At 44.8% G+C, this 24,608-nt stretch overlaps 1 protein-coding gene across 1 annotated transcript in view; it reads left to right on the top strand.

The window, feature by feature from the left end:
• LOC144828114 (dynein axonemal heavy chain 5-like) overlaps positions 1 to 24,608 on the top strand; it is a 1,079,012-nt gene that overhangs the window by 95,936 nt on the left and 958,468 nt on the right. Inside the window, exons 20-22 of the mRNA XM_078686235.1 lie at positions 14,030 to 14,181; positions 19,335 to 19,542; positions 21,460 to 21,547. Coding sequence (XP_078542361.1) covers positions 14,030 to 14,181; positions 19,335 to 19,542; positions 21,460 to 21,547 — 448 coding nt within the window. The remainder of the gene's footprint in view (positions 1 to 14,029; positions 14,182 to 19,334; positions 19,543 to 21,459; positions 21,548 to 24,608) is intronic.

Here is a 24,608-nt window from a genome sequence, read left to right as displayed (position 1 = left end):
CACAGTTTTTTGTCTGGTGGCTCCGCGTTGTGGTGCTGAATAGTTCTCCGGAGACAACTGACGTAGGCATGCTGGGGTGGGTCTTATGTGACCTCGCTGACGTCACGTACGCAGTTGCCCCCGACGCGCAGGGATGCTGTGGCAAAAGTTTTCCGGATCCAGTCTCATGCTTTGGGATAATTCTACGTGAAGGAATCTGCGACTAGAATCGTCTCAACTAGATACATTGTTACCAATGGTAAGTAACTCGTACATCTACACAATGAAAAGGTATAAATGCACTTGGTTACTGTGCCTTCTCCCAATACAAAGTTCATTAATTATCTGTGATGCATTACTTGTTTGACTTATGCCACCACATCCAAATTGCATAATAAATTCTCAATTTAACTTGTATGAGCAAAGATAAAAATTCTACATGATGCAACACATGTTTTCATTGTGCTTTGCATATATGTCAAACACACTTTTCCAATAACACCATCTTTAGCTTTTAGGTTGAAGAACAAAAGATGATTTACAATGTTCCTTGCAATGTCATGACGGTGCTTGTGTAAATATACTCAAATAGACCACAACTATTGGAGCACTCTTCCAAGGAAACACATCTCTGCATTAGAGGTAGAAAGTTCTTTGGAGGACTTAACTCTTTATGGCGCCCCAGGCTTTTACCTTCTCTAAGTTTTGACAGATTTGACCGGCCAGAAGCAGAGGAAGACTGCGAGGCAGTGATATTCATCACACAACTCGGAATTGCGTTACCTGGGAGGACTACGGCTTTAACAGAAATCACATTTAGCCCTTACATTGTAATAATGGCTTTGAGGGAGATTTTTAAGAATCTCTGGCGCAGACTTGACCTTCAACAGCAAGCATTGGCAAAGTTAATCAGTCTCACTTTGCAAATGTCAAGTGAGTGGGCTTTCCAATTCCTGATCAGAACATTGCTTTCTACTCTTTCAAGATGGCCACTGAATTCTGTGATGCAACATGTGTTGCGTTGTCACATGTATCACATGCATTGCTGTGAAGTGATGATACAATACATGTTGCATGGTGTGGCAGATATTTTTAATTGGATAGTCCCACTAATCAACCTAGCAGCCAAGTAGGTTGGTATTGAATTAACTTCTTGACCAACCCATACCAGATGATTTTGCACTGCATTACACCTATTTTAAATATATTGGTGCAACCTGACACTCAATATATATTTTTAATTTAGTGCATAGGGTGTGTGGAATAAAGTACATAAACTTGTTCAATGTAAAAGCGCTTGGTTCTCCTCGTTTATTCAATGTTACTAGTGTGTTGCTAATTTTTGGCTTTCTAGCTCACAGCACCTCTGAATCAGACTTGGACTGCTGCACTTCATTACCAAGAGGGTCAAGGGCTATAAGAGATACTTGGTTTCCAGTGTAGGGGCCAACTGTGAGAATGTGGATTATTATATGCTATGGTTGTGCGACCTCGTGGTGTAATGATTTCACAATTCCATATCAGGTCCAGGCAGGCTAGTTTATAAAGCCTTAGCTCAGTCCTGGCTAGCTGTGACACAGAGCAGTCAGGCTTTCTGAAAGGAGCATGTGTAAAGCATCGAAGTACCATACAGTAAATAAGAACAAATATAATATAATACAAATCTAATCCCAATTTTTAAAAATAAGTAATATTCAGGACCACTGGAATTATGCAGCAGGAGAGAAAGGGCATATTATATGGCATAATGCGGCACATTTTGTAACAGTATTAATTCTTTCTTTCATTATTTTAAAATGTGGTATACTCTGTGGGCATTGATTATGTATCAAATGCCAACAATTTGTAATTATGTGAAAATCACAGCGCCAGCCCAATCACATCATCCCAATGGCCCGGGTTATATTTTAATCTTTAAATAGACACATGAATGACAAAAATCCAACCGAGGTATGCGTAGATATGATTTTTAAAATGAAACAACAAACCAATGCTTTTTACTCAGTGCAATAAATCATTGCAATCAACTGCGAAAGCAGCTAACAGTTGGTCGCAACAAGCAAGTTGAAAATGGCTATATGCGCAATCTTGGATGGGCCAATTCCAATAGGGGACCAGTCACTTTTAGCAGTTTCCAGTCCAGTTCTGAGTCTTTAGATAGGACCGCTATTGTAGTCAATGGAAGTGGTCTTGTTGCAAGGCCTTCAGGATGCTGTAGGATGGTGAAGATGCAGGGATGCTGGGCTGATGTAGTGGACCTTCCTGTGGCAATCCCTTAGTACTCAACTTGGGCGGTAATCCTTGACTTCAGGGGTCAATCTCTGAAGGTGTCCAGAGCACGTCCAGTTACTACTGGTCAGCTTGTCTCCGGTTTCAGCAACTTCAGAGGTTTTCTTAAATGGTAATAATTTTCTTTCAGGGCGACGAGTGGGAACTCTGACATCCTTCATGGGTCCAGCGAACTTGGGAGCACCTTGTGAGGGTCAGGACTCAGTCTCCCAGGCTGCACCTTGGCATCCAGCAGTGGTGAAGGTTCTTGCTGCTGAGCGCCCAAGCGTGCAGTCTTTTCAGCTTTTATGGCCCTGTGACTTAAAGAGGGAATCTGCTTACTAACTTTTTGAGTCATTTCTGTCCAGCAAATAGTGCAACTTTGCCACAAGTGAGGCATCGCAGGCACAGCCCTCTCTTTGCCAGTCCTCAGGTTTTACAGCTGCTACCAAAACTTTGATGGAGCCTCTCTTTGCTGGATCCAGGGAAATGCAGAGAGGTCCTTCTTCGTCCTTTTTCCAAGACAGTAGTGATCTGAGGTTTTTTTCGACAGGGGTAGCCCTTTTATGCTTGATATAATCTTACTGGGTTGTAGCGACTAACTAGTAAATGGGCTTCCAGGTCCCATTCCATCTGATTATGACTTCCTGTGAAGCATGGCATCTAGGTATCCCCTTGTGCACTATTCTGATCTCTCAAAATATGGTAAAACCCTTCTTTTTGTGCCTGGATCTCCCTATCCCAACCCCTAGGTGTGGCTACCTGTGGGCTACACTTCCCACATCCCTTGAAAAATCGGTTTGACAATAGGTTTTCCCTCTCTGCCTTAGTTGACAGCTTATCTGCCTAAGCAGAAGGGCAGCCCTGGCCTACTGTGACTAGCATTTGCCCTTCAGAATGGCTTCTACTTTGATGCTTGCCATTTGGGCTTACACCCACTCTGGCCATCCTGCCAGGAGAAGATCACACCTATTTCCTCTGCAGGTCCTTTGTTTCCTCTTCCTGAGATTAGTTATCACTTCTCCTCAGGGTGGATTTGGATCTAGCAAATGATATCTGCCGTCGAGTGGCATACAGATTCTTACTGTTGTGTTGCCTGCCCTCTCATTAGTCTGGGCAAAATGTTTATTACTCCAACATAATTTGTATAATTTCTGAAAATTGGCATTCTGCTTGTTACTCCAAAACCCGGAAAAAAACTCCATTATGGCGCGTTGCATAATTGCAACTCTGATATATTGTAGCAGGGAGAACTGGAAACGAGATTAACACACTTTTTAGAGTGAATTGCATCCTTGCATCAAAAATTCAGGCGAGGAGCATTTTGTACTAAAATATATTTCTGAATGATGGCTTTACATTTTGTAAAATTACACATAATTTTGAATATTTTTCAAAAAGGGTTTGATGAATTGCACAAAAGCAAATTTCTCAAATTTCACACACCCCTACCTGTCACCTGCCAGCCTGTTGCATCACTCCATCCCCAGCTGATCCGCCCCAACATAGTAGCATTAGAAGCAGCTAGAAGAAGCAAGTGCTGGGCATATTTCTAGTTAGAATAAAAAATCCCGGCCAAAACACTGCATGTAAAGAAGGTCGTGGAATCTCAGCTGGATGGTCTGAGAAGTCATCGGCCATCACGTGAATGATTTCATTCCAGATATGTGAATCTTGCCAACATGGATGCAGCCTGCATGTATCTGCTTTTCAAGAGTCCAAGGCTCCTTAGCCTTTATCTGACAGCATATGGGGTGAAGGAATGTTGCAAGTTTCTCTACCACCAGTGTGACTAGGCATGGGTGCACCCTCGCACCACCCACTCACTCTTGGTCTCCTTTTCTTACACAGTCAGCAAGAGACGTAAACTGTGGCTCGCTACACCCACGCCATTGATGTCCTGTTGCCACATAATGAATGGCCTCTGGCCACAGTGCTTTGGAGAGGAACCCGAGGGCAGAAAATAAGGGAGGGTCGGTTAGAGGGAGGTGTGGTGGTCTTACGGCGAAAGTAACACGCAAACTGTTTGGGCTTGCACAGATTTATGGTTATCGTAAGTGTTTAATATTATACCACGCCAGGTTATTAGCTGTGTATTCTATTGGTGTTTAAACAACACTTTCCTCATCCCTGGTGAGGCGCAAAGCAATTTCTGGATGATCAGGTGACATTTTCATAAAGAGCTTTCTACGCCCGGTGAGGTCGTGAAGCTCTCTGATTTGTATCAGGTTTCTGGCTGTGTCAATTTTAGAAGTGATCCAAGTGCTACATAGCACATCTGTGTACTGACACAGCTCTTAAAATACCCTATCATGGTTGCAGGCGTGGTGTAGGTCTGCCTTGGGTTTGTCGCAGAATCAATGACATACCTGATCACTGATTTTGGCTAGTGAATGAGACAAATTTTTATCACACCACACCTCGGACGCTCTCTCTAGAGATTATGCAACTTTTCCTGACTGCAGCACTTCAGAGCCCTGCTTTTGTGCAGTCATTTTGCAGACACAGTGTTCCAGTATTAACTTTCGCTAACGGAGCTCAGCCATTTGCTAGATCTAGGATCTTGTACCAGTGGCACACATGAGAATAGTAGCAGTCCTGTGTTATTAACTAGGAGGACTGCCAAAGGCTGATTGGAGTAGTCTATATTGTGGGAAAAAATATAAACACCATTGTAGGATTACTGTTATTGGCAGGCATAAATGACCCTATTTTTGTGCACTAGGTGAGACTATCCATAGTTTAAGATTACTTTTCTGGCATGCTTTATATTTTACGTTTTCTATTTGCAGAGAGGGGTGTTGCAACAGTTAGCAATCTCCTTTTATATGTTTAGCTCTTTAGTTGTCACTAAATATTTTTGAAATGATTGACCATGCAAGCTTCAAACCTGTGGACTCCAGGGCATAGACTCCTCTGCAGTGAAGACATCAATGAGCTGAGATATCTTACTAGCTCAGCTGTTCCCCAGCCCTGCTCTGGAGGGACCTCCAATGAGCTTGTTCTGAAATCGCCTACATATGTCAGGTTCCACCAGTGTTGAGAACATTCTCCTTGTCTCCTTGAATATGGTCTCCTCGAATATGGCCTTTCAATCCTTGCCTTGACTCTAAGACGATCCCTGAAACGCAATCGGAGACACGCGTCCTGATGGATTCGGGATGTTGAGGCAATTGAGTAGATATCGACTCAGGCCACTCCTAAGGCCAACCATTAGGTCTCCTAAGAGAAAATGCCTCACCTGCTGCTATATTGACACAAATTTGAAATGACAACCTAGAGGAGAGCAATCTCTCAGCTCTACAGCAAACATATGAGCTTTTGATTCACACCTCGCAAGCACTTTGTGTTTTGATTCACAACTGATGTTCTTAAATGCCGGACTCCGAGGGATCATCAATTGTACTCTTCATTCAAACTTTGAATCATCAGAATCAGGTGGCATGCATTTGATGGACTGAAGCTGAGTGATGCTAGCGCTTTCAGGAGGATTGATAACATTATTATTAAATGTTAGCTGAGAAGGGAAATTGATCTTGCTTACTTGGTCTTAGAGGAGGCAGCAAATGCATCATGAAAGAAGTTGCCAAGGAGCAAAGGGAAGTGAAAGCGAGGTTTCGAATCCTTTTACGAAAAATGAGTTAAACTTTCATCTGATCTGTGCAATGGAACCATTCCCAATCTTTTGTGAAACCATAAAAAATATGACAACTCTTCCAATCCTAGACTCAGGGCCGGTCCTAGCCATGGGCGGTATGGGCAGCTGCCCATGGCCTCGCACTCAGGGGGGCCCCGCCGCCGGCCCCGCAGTTGCGGGCAGCGGGAATAAATAAATTATAATCATGGGAAAAGCGCTGCGCAGTGCGCACAGCACTCTCGTCGCGCTCGCGCAGGGGCCCGGGCCGGGCCGCAGGCAGTAAAAGTAAGGCAGGTAAGGAGGCCGGGAACTAAACACTGTCTGCGCAAGCACTGCACGCACCGTGACGCACGCACCCCACCACCTAGCTTGGTGGTGGTGCCTTAGTGGTGGTGACGTGATGCCGGCCTTGCTCATGATGCGGGTGACAGTGGGTCCCAGGGCCGTCAATCTGGTAGCGCGCGAAAGCGCTACCAATGACGGCCCTGGACATGATTTTATGGCCAGCCCCCACTCAGTGTGACGCACTCATCATGCGCACACGCCATTCGTGAGCAGTCAGTCACTACTCGGATCGGGCCGCGTGGGCAGGGCTGCAGGCAGAAGTCGGTCGGGCCCCGGCCTCCTCGTTGAGTCGTTGTTAAGCAGTTAAGGTAAGAGACCTGCTTCGTATTTATATTATAATACTTAGAATGTTTCAGACAAACGATTCAAGATGCTTAGTCACCTTTGGCACAACATTAGCAGGAACCTGGAGACATTAAGTGCAAACATTTATTTAGGTGCAAAAAACAGAGTTAGGAGACTAGTCACCTTCGGTACTTCATCAACTAGAATGTGGGGACACTTTAAGGTACAAAAACATATACAGGAGTAAAAAATCAATACAGGTACACAGACACATGTGCATGCAAAATTAGCAGAATCGTGCTGTAATATTTAGGGGGGAAAGCACAATTAGGAGCAAAAATCACTTCTAGGAACAGAAGCACATTTAGACACAAAAGATGCAGAAGTGTGGTATCCAATTTAGGTGCAAATGAAAATCATGCACAGTCCCGATCAGTCCAAAACCACCAAGATGTGAATGACACTGTCTTAAAAAAAGGTCCAAAGCAACCAATATCCGAAGAAGGCTGAACCAAAAGCCCTCTCTGTGTCATTTGTCACAAACAAAAGGGCTTCGCGGTGTCTCACCTAAAAGAAGTTTCGAGGAGCTGTTCTTCCCTGACATGGGAGGACTCTGACACCAACATGAACCCACCTGCTTCTTACATCATTGTGCCCTTATAGTACATTTCCATAGGAGACTACTTTACATAACTCTTTGCCCTCTGGTTCGCACCATTGTAGGCAGTGAGTGTCCTATGGAGGCGTATCAATTAGTGGTGGCCTGAGTTGCATCACTCAGTACCACCCCGAGGCACATCACCCTGAGCCTTCAGCTGTATAGTGTTATGTGTGATTGTTGGGGTGTGTGGATTAGTGAATGTGTGTCTTTAGACTCCTGAGAAAAATTCTGTGTGTGTGTGTTCTGGCGTGTCTGTGCATATGTGTGTGCTTTATGTGTGCATGTGCCAATAACTGCGTACTTTATGTGTGCATGTGCCAATATGCAAGCCTACTTGGTTTGTCAATTCTTAGTTTCTTTATCATGATCTTTAAAATGTTTCGTTTTTTTTTTTGATAGACATATGTATTCTGGTGCCAGAGCCTCCCGGGGAACTCATGTGCTCTTTCACAAATGGAAACCAGACTCTCACAATCTGTTGGTCGAGAGTATAGTTAATTGAGTGGTAGTTGGTGATTTGCCGTACGTTCTCACCAATTAATTTGCGAAGTCACTTTCTGTGATGTCACTTAGGGGGGCCTCAAATCTTCCCTTTCGCCCAGGGCCTCAGAAGGCCTAGGACCGGCGCTGCCTAGACTTACTATTCATTGAAAGGATAAAAACACTATGAGCTGATCACATTAAGAGAGGGAAAGACGCTTATGTCACCGCAGAAGATGGCACCTCCATTGTTTGGTTGTACATTAGCTTGCTTATTTTTAAAAGGACTCTTGGGGCCCGCATAGTCTTTGGAATGTGGACTGTTCACAGTAATTAGTGTTGTTGTAACATTGCACTGATCATTTTGTCTTCCATGTGTCCGACTCTGCCTCAGTCCTTCCCGCCATTTGGATGCAATAAACTCAAGCCACACCTCCCACTTTCCATTTAGGTGGCTCAGCATTTAGGGTCACCTTCATACAAAATTCCATTGCATGTTTGCCCGTCATCCTGTTATTCACTCCAGTCATTGCCCTCATGTTTGTTGTGCCTAAGGACTCAGGTCTCACAGAGGTTAATTGCTGACAGTGGGCTTGCTTCTTTATTTTGGGGGTGAGGACTTGTTTTGTCCTTTCTGCTGGTGGCCATCCTGCTGGTCCACCTAAGTCCAGTTTGCCCCACTAAACCGTCAGAAAAACATCCATGGCAGCTGTGGGACCTACTGGATGTGTTTACAGCCAGGCACAAGGCCCAAGCAAGCCCTGGTATTTCATTTCGAGGAGTGCTAGTGACACTCAGTGGTGACAACGCAGTGGAAGTGGTATACGTGGGCGGCACCAGTTAGTAGAACCAATGGAGGAAAAAGTGAAAGTCCCCTAAGAAAAATGTAGGATACCTGTGCTTTTTATTTGTTTAAATTAGCACTTGGGATGTGCAATACCTTTAAAACTAGATTTTCTGACTCATAGGTGGAAGTAGAATTGAGCCAACAACTACACAGCAGGGGGTTCTAGAGCATAATGTGGCACTGAATGTGCGCAAGACAGGTGTCTGATCTCCGAAAGAAATTCTGCTGCAGGAACACAAGCACAAGGGGGGACATAAAAGGATCCCGTGGGATGTCATCGAATATTCTCATGTCCATTACAAATGATCACTTGCACTTTTTTGAAAAACACTATTTATGAATAGTAAGTATGTATTTTGTGAACCACAGTATATATATATATATATATATATATATATATATATATATATATATATATATATATATATATCCATCTTTTGTGCAGGTACCCATTGGAAGCAACAACATACACGGGCTCAGTGTCGAACTTAATTTATTTCACGCACTTGCCAGCAGGCTTTCAAAAGTAAGTCTCGTCAAACAATTCAAGTGCCAAATGCATTTCGATAGCGCAGGCTCTCTTCCTCAGTGGCAAATTTCATCCAGGTGCTGGAGCGCTCCCATAAATGTACGTGACCCCGCCCTCTGAGCTTTGTAAAGAACAGCAGCGTTTCTGGGATTAGTAGTCCTTAGTAAGGAGGGGAGCTCATCAGCAAACTTGATGCAAATAAAATCCCAAGTGGGTTTGAAGGCACATTACCATTGTCTGCCTGCCCCGCTTTTCAGTCCGTGATTAAGTGTTCAAGGGGCACCCCTGCTGCGCCCAAAGACGTCCGTGTGTCCAAGCTCCTCTTTGCTCCTGAGGGGCTATCTCTGCACTGCAGCATGTTGCTCCCACGACCGGGCGGCCGTCATAAATCCATCTTTTGTGCAGGTACCCATTGGAAGCAACAACATACACGGGCTCAGTGTCGAACGTAATTTATTTCACGCACTTGCCAGCAGGCTTTCAAAAGTAAGTCTCTTCAAACAATTCAAGTGCCAAATGCATTTCGAGAGCGCAGGCTCTCTTCCTCAGTGGCAAATTTCATCCAGGTACCTGCACAAAAGATGGATATATATATATATATATATATATATATATATATGTTCCAGGAAGGTGCTCTGCGGGTTGCCGGAGGCCCCAAGGGAGGTGATGTGTGCTCCGGTCGAGCAAGCCGGAAGTCAAATCAAGTCAGAATCACAACGAAAACACACTCTCAGAAGCAGCCAAAAATACGTCAAGCAAGGAAACTCCAAGGGTGTTTAATCACTTGCATATATATATGTCATGCAGTAGATAATAGCAGGTTGCATTATGCTAGTACTGTGTGCAAAACATTGCACCCTTTGCATACTTTTGTGTACCTTTTTAGTTCGAAGCGTATCAGATAGCGAAGATGTCTGGTTTGGTAAAGACATCTTGGGGACATTCTAAAAGCTTCCCTGGCAATGCATTCCGCCTGTTGCTTACCATTGGCTTTGTGATTTGTAACTCACATTTTCTGGCTTTCTATTTGCTGGTTTTATTTTTTTTTAAGCTGTCCCGCTTGAGTTTGTCCCTCCCAAGGAGCAAAACCTTTTCACACTACCTCTACTTGTATTGTTCCATGAATGTTCTTGTCTGTAAACAAGCCTGTAAATCTTGTTCTTATATTGTCACATTTGCCTGCATTCAAAATGGTCAAATGTTAGGCTATGTATTCCAAAGTAGCTTACTTTTCTATCTCGGACCTCAAAAGTGGTGGGATTTATATGACAATATTCCTGTATACTGGGAGTAGGAAATTAATTTTTCACCATACAACCACATTTAAATGAACTGTTCAAGTATTTCAGAAATATATCAGAATTAGGAAAGCACAAATGAAGCACATTTTTTGTTAATTCTGAAGTGTGTTGGAAGAAAATACTTTAAAATGATCAAAACAAATCAATACACTAGATGATAACATTTCCACACATTGTTTGTGCAATGTATAGTTTTAAATGGTAACTGAATGTCTGTGTAAATCTAATTGTCATTTCAGTTGAAAATGTGCTGTATAATGGCAGCGTGCTACACCATGCATACCCTGCGCCACGCCACTCCACTCTACTCAGCACCACTCCACTCCACGCCACAGCACTCTACTATGCACCACTCCACTTAACACCACTCCATGCCAATGCACTCTGTGCTACTGTACTCTACTACACTTTGCACCACTCCACTCTACGGCACTGCAATCTATGCCACTTCACTCTACGCTTTCCTGCTCTAATCTGCACCACCCTACTCTATGCCAATGCACTCTACACCACTCTACTCTACATCACTGCACACTTCTCCATTGCACTTTACATCACTCCAGTCTACGCCACTGCAACACTGTACCCTGCGCCACGGTACTCTATGCCAATACAATCTATTACTGTTTGCCACTTCACTCTTAGCGCCTACACTCCATGCTAATCCACTGTATGCTACTATAATCTAATCTGCATCACTGCACTCTATGCCACTGAACTCTACAGCACTTTACTGCTTGCCATTACATTCTATGCCACTCTACTTTACGTCAATGCACTCTACTCTGCATCACTCTACTCTAAGCCATTTCACTTTATGCCAACGCACCATACACCACGCTACTCCAAAGCACTGCACTCTGTCAATGCATTCTACAACACTGTACTCTACGATACTGCACACTACTCTGTGCCACTGCACTCTGACCCTCTACTCTGCAACACTGCACTCTCCATCACTGAACTCTATGCCAATGCACTCTGCACCACTCTACTCTGCATCTCTGCACTCCACAGCACTCCACTGTATGCCAGTCTACTCTACCCTACTGCACTATATGCCACTGTACTCTATGCCACTGCACTCTATGCCACTCTACTCTATGCCACTGCACTCTATGCCACTCTACTCTGCACCACTCCACTCTGCACCACTGCTCTCTACTATGCAGCACTCTAATCTACACCACTGCATTCTAAAATGCTGCATTGTATGTCACTGAATTCTATGGCTCTGCAGTCTACACCACTATACTCTGCAACACTCTACACCAATGTACTCTGCACCAGTCCACTCTACTCTACTCTACTCTATGCCATTCAACTCTATGCCACTGCCCTCTACTCTGCACCACTGTACTCAACACCACTGCACTTCATGCCACTCTACACCACTCTACTCTATGCAACTTCACTCTACCCCAATACACTCTACGACACTCTTAACCACAGCACTCGACGGCACTCAACTCTGCACCACTCTACGCCACTGCCCTCTATGCCTCTTTACTCTATGCCACTCTAATCTGCACCAGTGCACTCTATGCCATTGTACTCTACGCCACTGCACTCTACCCCACTGCACTATATGCCACTGCACTCTGTCACTCTACTCTTGACTACTCTGCACTACTGCCCTCTATTTTGAACCACTCTATTCTATGTCACTGCATTCTACAACACTGCATTGCATGCCACTGCACGCTATGCTTCTATACTCTGCAACACTTTACGCTAATGCACTCTACACCAATCCACTCCACTCTATACCATCCCATTTTACACCACTCTACCCCCCTGCATACTACTCTACTCAGTACCACTCTGCTCTGCGCCACTGCACTCTACACCACTGCACTCTACTCTAGTCTACTGTACTCAAAGGCACTGCATTCTATGCCATTTTACTCTTCGCCACTTTACTCTAAGCCACGGGCACTCTATGCCATTGTACTCTACGCCACTGCAATCTACCCGCTGCACTCTGACACTGCACTCTATGTCACTCCCCTCTGCAACAATTCACTCTACACCACTGAACTTTAATCTATGCCATTGCATTCTACGATGCTGCATGTTACACCACTGAATTCTATAGTGCTGTACTCTAGTCCACATTGCTCAATGGCACTGCACTCTATGCTATTCTACTATACACCACTGCACTCTCCACCACTATACTCTGCAACACTCTACGCCAATGCACTCTACACCCATCCACTATACTCTACTGTGTCATGCCACTCTATGCCACTGCACTCTACTTTATTCTGCACCCCTATACTCTACACCACTGCACGCTACTCTGCACCACTGTTCATAATGCCACTACACTCTAAATCACTCTACACCACTTTACTCTATGCCACTGCACTGTACACCACAGCACTCTACGGCACTCAACTCTACAATACTGCACTCCATACCTCTGATCTGTACGCCACTCTACTCTGCACTACTGCATGCCATTGCAATGCACTCTACGCCACTGCAGTCTACCACACTGCACTGTGCCACTCAATTCTGCACCACTGCACGCTTCTCTGAACCACTCTAATCTATGCCTTCATTGTACAACACTTCATTGTATGCCACCACACTCTATGCCACCATACTCTGCAACACTCTACACCAATGCACTCTACACCAATCCACTCAGATTTACTCTATGCCACTCTCCATTACACCACTTCACCCCACTGCATTGTACTCTACTCAGCACCACTCTACACCACTGCACTTTACACCACTCTACACTACACTGCACCACTACACTCTATGCTACTGTTCTCTAGCCACTCTGCATGACCCCACACTGCACCACTACATTCTACTCTGAACACTCTAATCTATGTGACTGTGTTCAATGACGCTGCATTGTATGCTGCTGAATTCTATGAGGCTGCACCCAACGCCACCCCACTATACACCCCTCGGCGTGACTCCACTCTGTCATTCCACTCTACTCCCCTCTTTGCCATTCCACTCTACAACACTCCACACCACTCTCCTCTATGCCATTAACATTTAGCCATGCCGAACGGCAGCCATGCTGGTATACAACATGGATAAAGCACATTGGCAAAGCCAATAGCTCTTGCATAGGCGAGACCTATTGGCTTTGCCAACACTTGTTTATTAAAGCAGTGAATTTGCTCTCATCCATGCTGCACAATGAACATTCTAAAGCCTCTAATTTAACTGAGGATCAGAACATAAAATGTACTGCAAATATTGTGCTGCATAGTTGCATGTTACTTTTCCCGATGCTTAGTTTCCACATGTTAACATAGGTATCTTCAATCCAGTTGCATGTTTATCAGAATTTGAGAAGACAGTTTAGTTTCCGTCAGTGCCCAAGCTAAACCAAGAAGACGGGTTTGGTGAGGGCTCCATATGCTACGCCATCTGTTTGCACTTGGTCCTAGATTGGGCAGCCTGTGATATTGTTTAAAAGATTACGAAGGAACACCTTTGCAAATAAACACCTGTTTGGCTTATTCTTTCCATGAGCATTATGATGATATAGATTAACTTCTATTATGTGTAATCTCAACCAACCACATATTTTGGATTAAATGCCACTACGCAGAATGGGTCATTGACATTTTATCTCTGTGTATTGTTGTCTGTTTGAGCAGCAGCCATGTATAATATTATCCTGTTAAAACTAATAATGGCATTTTCTCTGTTCCAGATTGCAAGGTATGTTGCTCGACTACCAAACATTTGTCGACGGCATCCATCCCATGCTGAAGCCACTGATGCGGCCCTTTATCGGGCAAATTGAGGAAGCTCTCACACCAGGACTAACACAGCTCTCCTGGACTTCCCTAAACATTGAGAAGTGTAAGAACCTTCATTTTGCAACCAAAGTACTGCAATACAAATGCAAACATTTTTGACTTTAGAGGCAATGTTTAATGTTCAGATTCACTGTTAGAAACTGGGCTTCTTTGCAGATGCCTACACATTTTATGCCCAATTTTAGACTGCTACATGTTGGTTTTTGACTCAGAAAGTACACTGGGGCCTGCTAACTAAGCCCCAGTGCTTTTGCTCTTTCCCCTAAAAGTGATGGTGTTAATTGATACAACTAATTGGCATGGTAATCTGTCCCCTTATAAGTCCCTAGTATATGGTACCGCTGGTACCCAGGACAAGCACAGCACTGTATTATGCCACCCTATGTGACCCAAGTAAAAGTGTGTCTGCAGGACTGCCATGGCAGCTACCTGCACAAGCAGCCTTTCTGCGTGAGAGTGACTCTGTACACACTAAGTGGTGCAGAGCCACACCACTGCTTGAATATAACTAAAGTCACTCTTAAGGTTACCCTCCTAAGTCCAGGAAGTAGAGAGCATTATATTAAAGGTGTGGATATATATGTTTATTCATATATATCCCTACAGTAACCCTGTAAAGCAAGGTTTAAACATAATTAACCAGTGGTCCATAGTGTTATATGGGCTGGCTACCGAGAACACTTGAGGTAGCTAGCTCCATTATGGAACAACCAAATTCTATCTTGTTTAGTGTCAAACACTGTGCTTTTCCACCCACAACATGATTTACTTCTTGAGGGCGAGCTAGATTGCACAGGGGTGCCACCCTGAGTGGGTGCCCCCCTAGGATACAGTGACCCAGTGCCTTGGCGGGCTTCCTGGAGCTGTTTGCCACAACAACAAGAGTCTGCCTTCCTGGTGGGATGCGCTAGCACTTTCCCAGGGTGGAGATAAAGGCCTGGGCAGGAAGAAGGTAACACCCTTCCAGGATGGCTAGTGTTTACAGTCAGCAAGGCGTTGATCGTCAAAGTCTTTCACTACCTTTGTAATTCCTTGTTCCCCACTCGAGCACAAAGCCCTTCCTGCCCTGTCCAGCCGGACAAGGGGGAACATTTATTTTTCAGGAGGCATACACCTCCAAAAGGATAGTCACATCTTAGGTTGAACTTGGAGGTTCGTACAGCCAAGGAAGGGTTTTGCCATGTTGGCAGATGCTGAAATAGAGTACTCTGGATAGAAAGGTGATGTACACCCAAAGGATATTGTCACCTCAGGGGTGGGTTAGTCGCAGGGATCAGTAGCCCATTGTCCACTGTCCCTTAAGGACTTAATGCCATCTAAACTAGGATTTAAGGGGCTCCTCTGGCACCAGAACCTCAGTTTTGATTTTAAATCCGAGAAGAGGCACAAAAAATATGCCATCACCAACAACAGGACTGTGGACTCTGCTTCCGTGCGAAAGTAGGACACTTAAAAACCCTGAAGAGACCATATAGTGGAACTGTGTATTTGACATGTGGCCATGGAAAAAGCTCATTGCTCACAACAAAAGGGACTCCAGCGGACACCAGAAACCAAAGCAGACTCCCTTGGATTGGTGGGACCAGTCCCCTGTAACCTGCAGAAAATCGACGTGCTGCATGACAATAATTGTGAACCGCTTGGCTTATCGAGGGGAAACATCCTTTACAACGCAACTTTTACCACGCAGTGCTTTTACATCGCAACTTTTACAACGCAAACCATTACAACGCATTGCGCTGGGGGGCGCTCTAGGATAGGGAATAGATTTAATTTACTATCCAACACCTTCCCTACTATCCACGGGGACTGGAGTTGGAATAGTAAATTAAACTATTCACTATCCAGCACCCCAAAGCGCTATGCGTTGTAATGGTATGCGTTGTAAAAACTGCGATGTAAAAGCATGCGTGGTAAAAGCATGCGTTGTAATGTCATACATCCCTTATCGAGAGCAGTCACGCCCGACATGACTCACGTGTGGCGGGGTGGGTCGCATGGGTGGGACGGGAGGTGGGACGGGTTTAATTAAAAGTTTAAAAAACATACCTTACCGGGTCCCGCGCCGCATCAGCTCCTGGCTGGGTCCCGCGTTTTTCTTCTTTCTTCAACAGGAAGCAGCCACAGGCAGCCTCCCTCCCCTCCCCTAAGCCAATCACTAGGCTGCAATGGCAGTGTTGTAATTGGTGGGGACGGCGCCCAGCTGGCACCTATGGGGTGAACATTTTCTCTGTGTAGGCTGTATTCAGCCTACATAAAGAAAAGGCAGAGTGCGCATGACTGGTTTGGTTGGTCCAAGAGGGCCAACCAAACAGTCAGGGCCCGCAGTATTGGGCAGGCCACTCCTCGCCGACCTGCCCAACCACCCGCCCCCAACCAGGCATACCCTTCTACTGTCTTGCAATGCGAGAAGCAGAAACATAAAATGGCATTTAAAATACCATTTTATGTTTCTGCTTCTCGCACTGTGAGAAAGCAGTGGGGCGACTGCCCTCCGACCTAATGGAGGAGCCGCCCCTGGTCGAGAGTGAGCTGGAAGAGAAGTGGTGTCCTGCAAACCCAGAGTATCAATTAAGCTTTCACTAAGTTTCAAGCTCCTACTCCACTCCTGTCAACCTCCTGCTGCCGAAGTAACCGTGGACTACATTTGCCGCAGCCAAGACTTGGTGATCACTGGTTGGGTTTTTCACCCCTTGAGTGGCATCTCCAGCCTGAGAGAAAGTAACAGTGACAGCGACCGCCGTCATCAATGACCCTGCTGTTGTGTTCCTGCATCCTGAATTTGGAGTTGTTGAGTGTGTGGCAAAGCATCTTTAGCGAGACCTGCCCCCGGTGATTAACAGCTGCCAGATACCTCTGCATCCAGAGCTGTCGAGCAAGGTAGAAGAAATCCAGCTGTTGAACCCGGGTCATAGGACCCCAAAGGCCTCCTCTTCCCGTGGGTAGAGTGGAACTCCATCTCCAAGTGTGGTTTTGTCAAGTGCTGCAAGTTTACAATAGCTCCAGTGGATCCCGTTCAGAACCAAGGATAGCTAAGTCACCGCTGCACCTGGACTCCCTGGGCAAGCTACAGAAGGAACAACTGTTGGAACTTGGTATAGGGACCCGCATGACCTTATCTACAACAGGGTTTATTTGTGTCACTTGTGTTTACCCCCATTGACTTTTATGAGACCATTTTGAAAGATTTACTTCATTTACTTTTCAACACTTCAAAAATCCACAACTCCGGTTGTATGTATGATACAAATTTCATTTTGGTGCCTATATTTATATAAAAATACAATCTATTTTCATAAATTGGTGTCAAGGTTTCTGTCGGGTCATGTCTCTTATTGTCTGCTGGTACTGTGAAATGCTCAACACATGTTCATCTAAGTACGCCTGACTGCTCTGTGCCCCTCTACCAGGACCGAGCTAGGCTTCTAAGGGTGATTCCAAGGTCCACTTTTGTGTATTGTGTTAGTATAACATGATAAGACCCACCAGCCATATCGCATAATACTTCCACCTTGCAACAATCCCTTACTGAAGAAGATGCCCTGTATTCTTTGAAAAAAGGAGCAGAAGAGTGAATTTGGAGTATGCACCCAGGGGGGTTTCTTACTTAACATTTTCTCATCTAAATCTTTGTCAGCATACAAGTGCCTTTAAAGCAAAAAGTCACCTCACCGGCCTCACCTACAGGGTGAGGAGGACACACTACGAGGAGTCCTAGTGAGATCTATAAATAATCTGGGAAGATGTTGGCATGCTTTGTCTAACAATTTGGGTTTCTAAGAGGGAAGGTAAAACAGGCATGATGGTAACTGTGTGACAGCTCAAGAGCGAGAAATAGTGACAATGAGAAATAGAAGAGAAAATAAAGAAAAAGAGTTGAGACCACACACAAGTGGGATAGAGAAAAAAAGCAGTAGGAATACAATATATTGAAAAAAGAAAGAAAGTTAGTTAGAATGCATGAAGAAAGGTGGGAAACAAAAAGAAACTCATTGAAGGAAAATAGGAACTCTTGTAAAAAGAGACCTAATAATACTCATTAAGAGACAAGGAAAGAGAAATAGTCTGTGTTAAAAAACAAAGTAATTTTGGGGAACTTGGAAATCAGTCTACCGAAGAGAGAGTTTGGTCTTGTTGTGAGATGTGACAGAATTCCCATGCTGCCTAAATGGAAGGGTAACTCAGTTTTCCCTAGACAATTTGTAGATTGTACCTGGCTCATGGTGCACACACATTGGGCATCAAAGGGCATTTTGGAGTAGGAAAAGTGGTTTTCCTTCCCAGAAATTAATGGGTCAGATAGCTTCATCACCAATATTGGTCCTCCTCTGCCTGAGTGGGGGGCTGAAAGATCAACTTTTTAAAGGACTGGTGAACACTGACCCCAAAGCTAAATAGAACGTAGACTCTAATCTGAGCACTAAACTCTGTAAGGCATTATGCTGAGCATTATTGGTATTCACAATCAGCAATATATTAAGTGATATTATGTGGTAAAGGATTGCATACCCTAATGCAAATAATCCAGATTTTATTGGGAGGATTTCGGTCTTCAGCTTTCAGCATGATCTTTGTGATGGGTAAATGGCTCCTACATCTGGCCCATAGTCTCAACCCGCTGATGCTTACCATTGTAGAGATTTCACCCACAACTGCCCTTATCATTTATTGGTCCCAGAGCTCAGGAATATAATGCTGGAGCCATTTACTAAACTCCATTTATAAGAAATGCATCATTAGCAGTAACACTTATAATATCAGAGAAGTGTACATTTTGTGTACTTTCATTACAATTTTGCAAAAGTCTAAAGAATGGTTTGAGGGCAACACGCAAAGCTTACATTGTTTACATTGCTCACATTGTTCAGTCCCAACAGAGTAAATGTAGATTTTAGATTATTTACATCCATTAAAAAGTTATTAAAAGTAAAACGTTGTGTATAGTGCATTTCATATATAGAAATAAAATGGCTTCAGCGGTATTCAACACTGTCTTAATAAATAATATAACAAATACATTATTTGCAATCCAATGTCCTTGTTGAAGAGAAAGAACACTTGCACAAAAGAAAGACCAGGGATTTGTAGTTATCCATTTTTATGTTATTTCTTTATAGAGGAATAGTGTGAATTTCGAAGAGCCTCTACATTCTGACCAGACTACTAAACGCCCTTCATTTTGTCCTTAATTTATAGACATAGAGCACGTTTATGACACCATAAGTGAAGTGCAGCAGATCTGCAAGGAGGCAATGGACACGCTGGACTGCCGAATTGAAAGGATACTTGAAGACATTTCCGTCACTCCTCTGGTTACCCTTCCTGAGGATGAGCCCATCGCAGTGCCTGCCTTCCTGGAGAGCACAGAAAAATCCATTGGTTCAGCTGCCGCCAATATATCCCTGTACGGTATCCAATTAAATATTAGCAGAATATGCAATTGCAGTTGTTACAAACACTTTTCGTCATTGCTGAAGACAATAGATTATTTAGTGAGCACAACAGTAGAACATTTATAAGAACATTGGAATGTTGAGCACTCCATTGAAGACAATGGAGTGCTCCAGGCTTCTAACGGCTGCTAGAAGCCCGGAGCATCAACATTCCAATGTTTGTTCACAGATGTTGTTGTGATCAATCCCCTCGGGCTTCATGAGGCCTTTGTTTTACAAATTAGAGCATTCTGTCCTCTAGGGGCGGAATGTTCTAATAGCCTTAGAGCTCTCTGTAACGGTCTCTACTAGCCATTAAAGGCCTGCTCTCTTGTTAGAAGCCCGAGCTGAAGCTGGAAAGGGCTTTAATGGCCGGTGGAGCCTGCTACGTTAGGCTCTAAGGTTATATTGTAATTAGCATTGTGGTGTAGGTCTAAAGAAATTTCGGGGACATTCAGGTTAATACAGTAAATATTTTCGATGGAATATTTCCTTCCAACATAGCTCATCTTAACCTCTGTGCCTCCTTCGGAGGTTCAGTTAAAGCCTCTGAGCACATTTTCTTGTATCAGTATCCATGGAGCTCAGGTTACAAGTCGTATGTGTATATTTGGTGGTGGAGTTCCTGTCCCAGCCGTACAAGAACGTTCAGTGTTCAGAATGGGGAATAACTGGCTGCATTGTCTGCTCTCAGGTGACAACCCCTGTTACTTGATGACAGCACTCTCACAATATAAAAAGGATGAACGCCGTTTTGGCTGCAACTTCTGGGCAACAATGTATTGACCTCCTGGGGACCCGCAGTTGTGCCATAATATTGCAAGAGTGGGTAGATCTCACTGCCTAGAAGGTCAAGAATGTCCAGGTGACATTATAGGTACACAGCTCCTGTCAACAAATGTACAAGGAAAGGTCGATTTATGGGACATGTGTGGATCATATATACTTGTCATACACCTCCTTCTAAAGTGACATTATCATTATGTAAAACAATACTACTGCATAATTAATTTAATGCTGAAATGCTCTCTTAACTGGTTGCTGTTGACGGTGGGAAACAACCTTTACAACGCAACTTTTACAACGCACTACCATTACAACGCAGTCATTACAACGTAATATCCCTTACAACGCATGCCATTACATCGCAACCATTACCACGCATGACACTACAACGCATACAATTACAACTCATGTCATTACAACGCAGTCATTAAAACGCATACCATTAGAACACATACCATTACAACACTTACCCTACTGTTGCACCCCCTGGAGTTAGAATAGTAATTTTTACCCCTACACTATCCAATACTTACCATACATGCAAAGTAATGGTATGCGTTGTAATGGTATGCGTTGTAAAGGTAGTATGCGTTGTAATGGAATGCGTTGTAAAGGTAGTTTTTTTAAATTCGTTGTAATGGCATGCGTTGTAATGGAATGCGTTGTAAAGGATGTTGCGTTGTAAAAAATGTGTTGTAAAGGTATGCCTTGTAAAAGTATGCGTTGTAACGTCATGCATCCATTGACGGCAGTTCTGCCATAGACCATGTGACATTCTGTCAAGATTTTGGTACATTTTGTGCTTTAAGTAGGCTGATTAAAGTGTGCGACACTTCCATAAATGGTAGCAGTGACCATTTTCTAGTTCAGTTGACTTTATCAATCGAATTGGGCACTGCTGTCTCTTTACTGCTACATTTACCCACGAGCATGCTGCCCCAAATGAAATCGCCGCTCTGTCCTCCAATTTACAAATGCCATGTTCCATGACTGCAGCCTCATTTCAAGAACTCGTCAGTCTTTCATGTGTTCGGTTTTTTATTATTAAATTAAAGAAAGGAATCAGAACATAATATTCTGAAAAGAGTATCCTTTCCTTGCAGGCAAAGTCAGCAAGTGGAGCGTTCCATGTATGAAATGATTGAGGCGCTGAAGCAGAAGCTAAGAGCGGCCGACAGGAACAGTCTTCAGGTGAACGTTTGAAATGAGATGTGGGGGTGAAAAATAATGAAATGAAATGAAATACCAGTATTTGTAAAGCGCACAGCTACCTCCGAAGTGGTGTCCCGGCGCTGGGGGCCCCTCGGGAAGATTAAGCGAGCTATTGCCCAGAGTCACATGGTGCTGGGCTAACCTGGCGCCGGTGATCAAACCGCGAACCCCATAGTCCGGAGTCAGGCACCCTGGCTGCCAGGGCCGGACTGGCTACCGGGCATTTTGGCATTCTGCAGAGCCAGGGGGCTGATTTTGTTGATGGGGACCTGCGTGTGGTTGATTTCGAAGCCCACGCAGGTCTCCATCTACGAAATTAGCCCCCACCGCAGTGACATCAGCCCCCAGCTCTGCAGAATGCCAAAATACCCGGTAGCCAGTCCGGCCCTGCCGGCTGCTGCGCCACACCTCTTCCATAATGTCTTAAGTTATATCACGTAATTTTCTATCTGTCTGGGGAAAAATCCTACATGAGGAACAACGTGAACACGAGTGACTGCTGTTTGCGTCATGCGCGATTCTGCGCTATTTTTTCATGCAAAATACATCTTTGTGCACAAAGTAGTGCTAAATGCAGGTTTTGCGGTTTGTGTAATAACTAGGCTAAAGGAAATTACACAAATTTACAGAAACTCCGTACACCGCTAATTAAAACCTGCTACCAGGAAAAGGAATCATATATGTGCTTGGGTATAGAGGCAGATCAAATTTCAGGAACTCTTTAGCGCAAACAATAAGTAGGTGGTTGCCCAGGGAACTATCAAGGAGAGATGGATAGTCCTTGCAAGCATTCAGATTTTCCTGTTACTTATCATTAACCTCCACTTCATTAAGTCCTTTCTTTCATGTAACGGGTGAAGGGATGTCTCACCCGTCTCACTTCTCTCAACACTCACCCAGTTGCTGCACACTTGCATACAATGCGGCCAGTTAAATGCACACCTTTGCTTTTCCTGGTAATACCAGTTGCCCGGTCTGCTCTGAGGGTAATGGTATGACACTTCTTAAGGTGAAGGTAAGTCCTATTGTTTCCCGCCACCACTAAAGTCCTGGAATTTGGTACAAGCAGTTCGGTTTGAGAGATAAAACAAAGGCTGAAAACCCCTCTGGTCCTTCCAGAGGAATAAAAACTTGCAAACTAGAGGAAAAATATCAGGACGGGGAATAAGGCTCTGGCTCTAGCAAGCAGAGTCAAGGCAGGGGGACGGAGTACTGCAGAAAGCTGAAAGTAGGAAACGTAAAGGCCAAAAGTATCTAAACCAAGAAGCGAACGGTATTGTCCTCAGGAAGAGCTGTGACGCTCGTATTTCCAACACTCAGCACATTTTGTAGTTCGAAGAAAGAGTAACTTGCAGTGGTGGCACCTCCGCTAAGGCGGAAGAGCTTCGCCCCACTACCTTCATGCAGCAAAAGAAAAAAAAATTATAATAATGTAAAGTTATTAGCATTTTTTTGTCCTCCTTCTGAGGCAGCTTGCTTGAGGGGGCAGGGCTGAAGAGCAGGGGAGGAGGGTACAGCCCTCCTCAGTGCGCAATGACTGTTTGGTCGGCCTTCTCGGTCCGCCCCTTCCAGTCATGGTCACATGGTCAGCGACTAGCTGCCGCCTCCCCCCCAATCCGGCACCCAACACCAAGGAACGTGGACACGAGACGTGTTTACTCTTTGGAAGGCGGGCGCTAGTCGCCCGGCCGTATTTATTAAAGTATGAAATTAAAAAAGGGTTTTAATTGCATAATCAACGATGAAATACAAAAATCAGCAGGACATTCAGTTATACAATCGTTATCAACAAGTTTGAGAGCCTGACCTTAACAAAACTCTAATACAAGTTGTTCCTAGCTTAACTAAACATCCTATCTTGATTTTTGTACATTTCTGGCCATATGGCAGGGTCACTACCGGTGTCAGGTCCTACAAGCTGCGCCTTCCCCTTAGAAGTGCGCATGCGCAGTGTTACCCCGGGAATTGCCCGGTCTACGCCCCAAACTCCATTTACCCACTAAAGGAGGGCCCTTACTCTGCGCCGGTGGCGTCATGAGTCCACGCGCGCGGGGTGGCTACCAGCCTAAGGAAAGCGTGAACTACTCCTACCCGCGCTCCTTTGCATATTACCTTGCCCCTGGAGTACTGGGAGTGGCCCGCAGGCTCCTCCCCCTGGGCGGGAACCTCCATAGGATGATGCCCGCCCCCTCAGACCTCAAATATGTGCTCACCGATAATGACCTTACCGCATGCCCCATACCTAATAAATACGACGACCTATGGGAAAAAGTCTAAAGGACAACTACACTGGCTAATAAATAACAGTATCCACGCATAGCTAAAGGGGAAAAAAGCCCTGACGACACATATCTTCAAATATAGTTCACTTCACACATCATTTTTCTACAAAGGGAAAAAAGGTCCTGACAACAGATCACAAAATACCACAACAACCTACTCTCTCCCGCGGTCTATACCTATGAAACTTACCATTAGACCGGCCATAACGCTGCTTAAGCTTTGTACTAAGGGATGGTGGGTGGGAAACAAAGAAGCCCCGAACGCGGGGCACAACGTTCAGCGAGGGAGCGTCCAGGGACAAGGGAGTCTCCTGGGCGCTCCCTACTTCTTATTCCCGAGGAGCCGGGTGGCCCCTCCTCACGCCCGCCCCCCCCGACCCGGAACCAGTCCATTGATTCCGGGTCAGGAGGGGCGCCGGCCAATCGGCGGTGGGCCGCGCCCCCAGGGCACGCCCCCACCGTCGAAGGACCCGCGGGGAGAGGGGGTGAGGCGGTCGCCGCGCCGCCATGCGTGCGGGGGGGCCGAGGGCCCCCCCTTTTCACATGGTCAGCGACTAGCTGCCGCCTCCCCCCCAATCCGGCACCCAACACCAAGGAACGTGGACACGAGACGTGTTTACTCTTTGGAAGGCGGGCGCTAGTCGCCCGGCCGTATTTATTAAAGTATGAAATTAAAAAAGGGTTTTAATTGCATAATCAACGATGAAATACAAAAATCAGCAGGACATTCAGTTATACAATCGTTATCAACAAGTTTG

This window comes from Lissotriton helveticus, chromosome 4_1, assembly GCF_964261635.1.
Source record: "Lissotriton helveticus chromosome 4_1, aLisHel1.1, whole genome shotgun sequence".
In the NCBI taxonomy this organism is placed as follows: Eukaryota; Metazoa; Chordata; class Amphibia; order Caudata; family Salamandridae; genus Lissotriton; species Lissotriton helveticus.
Note: the sequence above shows the minus strand (reverse complement) of the source record. Positions and strands in the feature narration are given on the sequence as shown.